The sequence below is a fragment of the Lucilia sericata genome, unplaced genomic scaffold (genome assembly GCF_015586225.1).
Source record: "Lucilia sericata isolate MDLA Ls3-8-SP2 unplaced genomic scaffold, ASM1558622v1 Contig001578F_arrow, whole genome shotgun sequence".
Taxonomy (NCBI): domain Eukaryota; kingdom Metazoa; phylum Arthropoda; class Insecta; order Diptera; family Calliphoridae; genus Lucilia; species Lucilia sericata.
The window spans coordinates 90,001-99,036 of NW_023995498.1; the positions used below are offsets into that span (position 1 = coordinate 90,001).

The window sequence follows — 9,036 nt, forward strand, 5'->3', positions numbered from 1 at the left end:
CACATGTATAAATTAGCTACTGTTACCACATTTCGATATGCTTTCATATTCCTTGACTTAAACCACTCGGCTTCTACTACATATTTATTCCATTAAAAATCCCTAACAACAAAAAACAACAGATAATTACTTATAATTTTTTAAAGCATTTCATTTGAAAAAAAGAACCGCATTAATTAAATACTTATAAATTAAATTACCAAAAAAAACGTAAAGAGCAAAAACATAATAAATGCCTTAAAATCCTACCAAACTATACGGCGGGCAATAAAAAATCAATAAATGTATTTTTGACGGCAATTGTAATAATACCACTTAATATTAAATTACTTTTTGATACTTTTATATTTTAATGACATTATGATTACATAAAATAAACACACATGTACACAGACGCAAACAAACGCATTGAAAGCCATTTCCGCATACCACTACCAGCCACCACTGAAGGCAATGTAAAGTAACGTTCACTGAAACATCATTGCATACATTCAGGCGCCAGTAGCAAAAGGCTGTAACTGCAGTGTTATAATGCATTTTTACAACAATGTATGTTGTTGAATATTGAATTTAAAATATTAAAAAAAGTAAAAAAAAACAAGCAAGGCTTAATATAAAACAAAAAAAAAACTCGAAAAAAGTTTCAATAGCAATCAACAGCCAGTTATGGGTTGTGATGTAAAGAATGAACAAAAGGACAGGCAATGATACCAATAAACAGACGCAAATACATCTATGGAAGCATAAAATCTCAGGTATTATAAATTAAAATTGGGATTTTCATTTCATATTTTCCATCCTTTTACTGCCCCCATACACTCGTTCTCTCTCTCTCTTATGTATATGAATTTATTAAAATCCTTTTGTAAAACTTTAATTACATAAAAAAATTGAAATAAAGAAACGGTATCGCATTAATGGCCATAAAATGTGCCATTGTTTTTGTTCAATAATAATACGTATATTTAAAAAAAGAACATGATTTTTATTTAAATACAATCAAGGGATTGTTTTTATTTTGCCCACAATAAAGTAATCATATTTTCGACAAACTTTTAATTTTTATACAACATTTATACTTATTGTTTTCCCCCATTTTGTTTGTTTCTTTACAGAATTAAAATCGATATTTTAAATCAGGAATATACTGTTTACTATGTGGGCACAAATTTGGGACGCATCTATAAAATTGTTCAATATTATCGTAATGGTGAATCGTTGTCAAAGCTTTTGGATATCTTTGATATTGCACAAAATGAACCCATTCAGGTGATGCAAATCAGTCAGACACGTAAATCCTTGTATGTGGGAACAGATCATCGTGTCAAACAAATCGATTTGGCCATGTGCAATCGTCGTTATGACAATTGTTTCCGTTGTGTACGTGATCCCTATTGCGGCTGGGATAAGGAAGCAAATACATGTCGTCCATATGAATTGGATTTATTGCAGGTAATTTTTTTTTGTGAAACAAAATGTTACATTACAAATGAAACATTTTTTTTTTTTGAACAGATTGAAAAATGTAAAAAATATTAGACTTTGTTTTAAGAATAGCAAGCTATGGAGTGCGGAGAGATTTTTAGCAAGACTAGAGTCCTAATGTCTAGCTAGACTATATTCGATTTTGTCTTAAACCAAAGTCGCTATCCTAATCAGACTATAGTCGTTACTTTAATCTAACTATAGCCGCAACTCTGTTCAAACTATAGCCGTTCCCTGACCGGACTCTAGTCTGACTCTAGTAAGACTACAGTCTCTGCATTAGTCAGCCTATATTCGTTACTCTACTCAGTCGTTACTTTAATCTGACTATAGCCGCGACTTTAGTTAGACTATAGCCGTTCCCTGGTCAGACTCTAGTCAGACTACAGTCTCTGCATTAATCAGTCTATATTCGTTACTCTACTCAGACCACTTTATACAAACTATAGTCGTTACTGTAGTCATTACTCTAATTAGATTATAAAGGCTAGACTTGTCATTCTATAATCGAGCAATACTAGCTAGTGGCTACTCTGGTAAGATCATTGCTATAGTCAGACTATAGTCACAGTCAGACTATATTCATAGTCAGACTATAGTCATAGTGAAACTGTATACTATAGTCATAGTCAGAATAACGAAAGTCATAGTCATATTCAGACTATAGTCATAGTCTGACAATAGTATTTATCGCCAATTTAGTCTGACTTTATCCTTTAGAATTTTGGCGACTATAGTCGATACTCTAATCAGATTATAAACGCTATAATAACTACTTTAATCAGATCATACTCGCTATCTGACTATAGCTGAAATTCTGTTCGAACTATAGCCGTTCCCTGGTTAGACTCTAGTCAGACTACAGTCTCTGCATTAGTCAGACTACATTCGTTACTCAACTTAGACTACTTTATACAAACTATAGTCCATCCTTAAGTCATTACTCTAATCAGATTATAAAGGCTAGACTTGTCATTCTATAATCGAGCCATACTAGCTAGTAGCTACTACGGTAAGATCATTGTTATAATCAGACTATAGTCATAATCAGAAAATATTCTTAGTCAGACTATAGTCATAGTCAAATTATTGTCATAATTATACTATAGTTATAGTCAGACTATAGTCATAGTCAGACTATAGTTATATTCGGATTATAGTCATAGTCAGACTATAGTCATAGTCAGACTATAGACATAGTCAAAATGTAGTCCTAATTATACCATAGTCATAGTCAGACTATAGTCATAGTCAGATTACAGTCATAGTCAGACTATAGTCATAGTCAGACTATTGTCATAGTCAGACTATAATCATAGTCAGACTATAGTCATAGTCAGACTATTGTCATAGCCAGACTATAGTCATATTCAGACTATAGTCATAGTCAAACTATATTCAGATTAAAGTTTTATTCAAACGAAAGTCATAGTCAGACTACATTCATAGTAAGACTATAGTCATAGTCAGACTACGGTCAGATTATTGTCAGACTATAGAAAGTAATTTTATCGGACCATAATAGCTACTCTTATCAGAGTCTGATCATAGTGACTATAGTTATAGTAAAACTTTAGTTGTAGTCCGACTATAGTTTTTGTCAGAATTCATATAGTCATAGTAAGACTACAGTCATAGTCAGACCATAGTCATATTCAGACTATAGCCATACGCCCATGTAATGACAACCGAATTTCGCGTAACATTTTTCAAATCGTATGCGATTTGATAATCGTGAGATTGTCAGCACATGGGCGATAGTTTGACAATAGTATTTATCACCAATTTGGTCCAACTCTATCCTTTAGAATTTTGGCCGACTATAGTCGATACTCTAATCAGATAATAAACTGCTAGTCTATTCATACTATAACAACTGACAATTGACAGACTATTATATAGTCGCAACCTAGTCAGAGTATAAACGAAAATCGTGCCAAATTATATTGAATACTCAAATCCGATTATAGACACTACTGCTGCCAGATTTAAGTGGCTACTCAAGTTAGACTATATTTACAGCTACAGTCAGGTTATAGTCGCTGATTTATTTAGACTAAATTCACTAAGCAAGTCAGACTATAGAAGATACTGTAGTTAGATTTCAATCACTTCTGAATGCAGATTACAAAAGTCAGGCTATAGTCGCTGCTGTACACTGACTATAGTCACTATACAAGTAAGACTATATACACTAGGCAAGTCAGACTTTTGTCGGTACAACAGTCAGACTATTGTTGTTGATTAGGCTATAGTCGCTTCATTAGTCAGACTGTAAGTGCTATTCTAATAAAACGATTTCTTCTCTCTAGTCAGACTATAGCCTTCATAGTCATTTCTCAAGCCAAAATATAAAGGCTACAAATATTCGCTACTATAGTCAAATTTAGTTTTCACTCTTATCAAATTTGGTCTTCACTGTAGTTAGACTATTCTATTCTTTTTACTTATCTTCTTTTTGTATTTATTGCATTTTTCTTTAAATTGTTTGTTGTTTTCTCTATTTTTAGGATGTTGGCAATGAGACAAGTGACATTTGTGATTCAAGTGTTTTGAAAAAGAAAATTGTTGTCACTTATGGACAAAGTGTACATTTAGGATGTTTTGTTAAAATACCCGAAGTCTTGAAAAATGAACAAGTAACTTGGTATCATCATTCAAAGGATAAGGGACGGTAAGTTCAAAATACAAATACAAACTAGACAGTAACACAGTTAAGATGAATGAATTGAATTTGAATATAAAACGAACATTTGTAATCTAATACGAGAAAAACTCTTCTTTATTTTCCTTTTTTTTCCTAAACAGCTATGAAATCAAATATAATCCTACGAAATATATAGAAACTACCGAAAGAGGTCTAGTAGTTGTTTCGGTAAATGAGGCAGATGGTGGTCGTTATGATTGTCATTTGGGTGGTTCTCTATTGTGCAGTTATAATATAACAGTAGATGCTCATAGGTAAATTGAATTAAATTTAAATATTTTAAATTTAAAAAAAGTTTTTTATTATCTAATAATAATATTAAATTTGAAATATTTCTATTTTTATTACCATTCTTTCAGATGCACTCCTCCCAATAAAAGTAATGATTATCAGAAAATCTATTCGGATTGGTGTCATGAATTTGAAAAATATAAAACTGCTATGAAATCCTGGGAAAAGAAACAAGCGGTAGGTCATTAAATTGTTATGCATTTTAAATATTTATGTAAAGAGTTGTTATAAATTATTGACAATTTATTGTTTTAACCTAATTTAAATAAATTGTTTAGTTTATTGTTATTAAAGCCGTCATATTTATGCTATTGCACTTAGATGCATACACAAATACACACTTGAGTATGCTACACCATTTCCAATTATATATTAGAAATGTCTAATTCTAATTCAGATATTGGGTAAATAAGAGTTTTAATCGGTCAACTAATAATACCTATTGATCATGTTAAGATGGAGAAGACAATACTATGAGATCATTTACAAAATTTTTAAAATATTTTAATTTTTTAATATAATTGGAAATGGTGTAGAATGTATGCAAATTTAGAAGAATATTTAAATAGTTGTGGTTTGTTTTCTATTGTCAGAGAATTAGTACAAATACACATAAGTATGTATATATAATTTAGTCTTATTCAAACAAAAACAACAATAATAAGAATCATCGATTGTTTAATGACCCAATTAGTTATATCAATAAAACAATTGATGGTGTCATTCAAATATTTAAATAATAAATATTTCATAAAAGACCAAGTACGAGACATAATCAAGTTGGTTTAAACAGCTTTGCAAGTTCCATATTTAAATTACGATTAGATCAATTTTAGCAGATCTACTTGAAGTAACAAAAACTTATTTAGGCTTTCAAGATCCAACTGACATATAAGCTCTCAGTTGTTCGTTGATTAGGTTTCAGAGCATTTGGAAGACAACTAAAGAGTTTTCCCAAGTATGAGCATTTTAAGTAAACCAATGTGGTATGTTTTCCAAATTTATTTAATCCTAACCCTAAGCTCTTCACAAAAACTTCATTAACTGTTATTTGATTTGGAACCACTTTTCTCCAAAACTGTTAATAGCCTTAATGTTGCGGTTATAAATTTCTCATTTCTCCTATTTACCACAATCTCAAATCAATAAATTATATAATAAGTTTATGCTTTTACTGGCACAATTTGTAGTACATTGAATGTTTATAATTTAATCACAATAAATTTATCATAATTATCATTATTGTTGCTGCGGTTGTTTATCGCACCCTTAGAAATCAATATATGTATGTATAAAATTGAAACCTAAGAATATAGGTAGAATTTAAGAATGGAAGCAAAATGTTAAGTTATGAATTATTATAAATTATTTGATGTTTTAAAGAAGTTTGGAACACTTAAACTCAAGCCCGCCTATGGTCGTCGCTACTTTTATCAGCCCATAGTATATAGTATCTACTATATTCAACTCAGTTCAGACTGTTCAGACTGAAGTCTTAAATGCAGTTGGAACATTAGACTATAGACAAGACTATAGACTAGACTATAGATTATACTATAGACTAGACTAGACTAGACTATAGACTAGACTAGACTAGACTATAGACTAGACTAGACTAGACTATAGACTAGACTAGACTATAGACTAGACTATAGACTAGACTATAGACTAGACTATAGACTAGACTATAGACTAGACTATAGACTAGACTATAGACTAGACTATAGACTAGACTATAGACTAGACTATAGACTAGACTATAGACTAGACTATAGACTAGACTATAGACTAGACTATAGACTAGACTATAGACTAGACTAGACTATAGACTAGACTAGACTAGACTAGACTAGACTAGACTAGACTAGACTAGACTAGACTAGACTAGACTAGACTAGACTAGACTAGACTAGACTAGACTAGACTAGACTAGACTAGACTAGACTAGACTAGACTAACTAGACTAGACTAGACTAGACTAGACTAGACTAGACTAGACTAGACTAGACTAGACTAGACTAGACTAGACTAGACTAGACTAGACTAGACTAGACTAGACTAGACTAGACTAGACTAGACTAGACTAGACTAGACTAGACTAGACTAGACTAGACTAGACTAGACTAGACTAGACTAGACTAGACTAGACTAGACTAGACTAGACTAGACTAGACTAGACTAGACTATAGACTATAGACTAGACTAGACTAGACTATAGACTAGACTAGACTATAGACTAGACTATAGACTAGACTAGACTATAGACTAGACTAGACTTGACTAGACTAGACTAGACTAGACTAGACTAGACTAGACTAGACTAGACTAGACTAGACTAGACTAGACTAGACTAGACTAGACTAGACTAGACTAGACTAGACTATAGACTATAGACTATAGACTAGACTGGACTAGACTAGACTATAGACTAGACTATAGACTAGACTATAGACTAGACTATAGACTAGACTATAGACTAGACTATAGACTAGACTATAGACTAGACTATAGACTAGACTATAGACTAGATAGACTAGACTATAGACTAGACTATAGACTAGACTATAGACTAGACTATAGACTAGACTATAGACTAGACTATAGACTAGACTATAGACTAGACTATAGACTAGACTATAGACTAGACTATAGACTAGACTATAGACTAGACTATAGACTAGACTATAGACTAGACTATAGACTAGACTATAGACTAGACTATAGACTAGAAGAGACTATAGACTAGACTATAGACTAGACTATAGACTAGACTATAGACTAGACTATAGACTAGACTATAGACTAGACTAGATATAGACTAGACTATAGACTAGACTATAGACTAGACTATAGACTAGACTATAGACTAGACTATAGACTAGACTATAGACTAGACTATAGACTAGACTATAGACTAGACTATAGACTAGACTATAGACTAGACTATAGACTAGACTATAGACTAGACTATAGACTAGACTATAGACTAGACTATAGACTAGACTATAGACTAGACTATAGACTAGACTATAGACTAGACTATAGACTAGACTATAGACTAGACTATAGACTAGACTATAGACTAGACTATAGACTAGACTATAGACTAGACTATAGACTAGACTATAGACTAGACTATAGACTAGACTATAGACTAGACTATAGACTAGACTATAGACTAGACTATAGACTAGACTATAGACTAGACTATAGACTAGACTATAGACTAGACTATAGACTAGACTATAGACTAGACTATAGACTAGACTATAGACTAGACTATAGACTAGACTATAGACTAGACTATAGACTAGACTATAGACTAGACTATAGACTAGACTATAGACTAGACTATAGACTAGACTATAGACTAGACTATAGACTAGACTATAGACTAGACTATAGACTAGACTATAGACTAGACTATAGACTAGACTATAGACTAGACTATAGACTAGACTATAGACTAGACTATAGACTAGACTATAGACTAGACTATAGACTAGACTATAGACTAGACTATAGACTAGACTATATACTGGACTATAGACTAGACTATATACTGGACTATAGTCTAGACTACAGACTAGACTATATACTTGACTATAGGCTAGACTATAGATTAAACTATAGACTAGTTGGGTTAAATATGTATGTATATACAAATTGTCAGCGATTTTAGTTATTCAAATACACAAGACTATGTTGCATTTTTATTGTAAATATGATTTAAATTTCATTTTAAACTTTAAAGATTATCTACTTAAATTTAATTTCAATTAAATATTAAATAATATTAGTTTATACAAATTGTTTAAACACATCTATAGCACTAATTAGTTTACATAAAATATTAACATAATTTTTCTTTCCCATTTTTTTTTACAGCAATGTTCATCACGTCAGAATTTCAGTCAACAGCATCCCAATGAAGTTTTTCGCAAAAATACAGTCTGATATCAACAAGGACTCAATACAAACGCACTAACGTCCATTAAACTTTTTTATTAAAACAATAAAATATTTAAAACAAATAAACAGTAAACAATACAAAGCAATAGTAATAAACAAAAAAACATAAATAATTAAAAATAAATATTAAAACAAAAAAATAATAAAACAAATTTTAATAATTGAAATAAAATAAAAATTAAAAAAAAAAAAAATAAACAATTCAACTAAAGTTCCCGCATAATACATGTTTTAAGCAGAGTAAAAAAAAAAACAATTTTAAACGGCATTTATATAAATAAATTGTAAGTTAATAATAACAATAAATAAATAAATTTAATTAAGAAAAAAAATTTAAAAAAATAAACATTATTACAACTGTCTCTTATATATTAACAAAATTGCTAATAATTACAATAATAACAACTGCATTGCAATTACAACAAAAGAAAAAAATAGCCACTAATAAATGTACTAACAATTTCAATTTAATTATCAAAAAAAAAATATATTTAAATTAATTTTACAACTACAACGAAGTAATAAGTGTTCGATAGTAATTAACAACACAAATACTAAGAGACCTATAACTTCTGTGTTTA

The 9,036-nt window shown here is 30.5% G+C and overlaps 1 protein-coding gene across 1 annotated transcript in view; it reads left to right on the plus strand.

Moving 5' to 3' along the window:
• Nucleotides 1–8,820, plus strand: part of LOC119612000 (semaphorin-2A) — a gene marked incomplete at its 5' end in the record, with an annotated part of 52,295 nt that extends 43,475 nt beyond the window's left edge. The window contains 5 exons of the mRNA XM_037967706.1: nucleotides 1,116–1,452; nucleotides 3,996–4,159; nucleotides 4,294–4,446; nucleotides 4,552–4,660; nucleotides 8,372–8,820. Of these exons, the coding sequence (XP_037823634.1) occupies nucleotides 1,116–1,452; nucleotides 3,996–4,159; nucleotides 4,294–4,446; nucleotides 4,552–4,660; nucleotides 8,372–8,440 (832 nt within the window). The remainder of the gene's footprint in view (nucleotides 1–1,115; nucleotides 1,453–3,995; nucleotides 4,160–4,293; nucleotides 4,447–4,551; nucleotides 4,661–8,371) is intronic.
• Nucleotides 8,821–9,036: the final 216 nt, after the last annotated feature.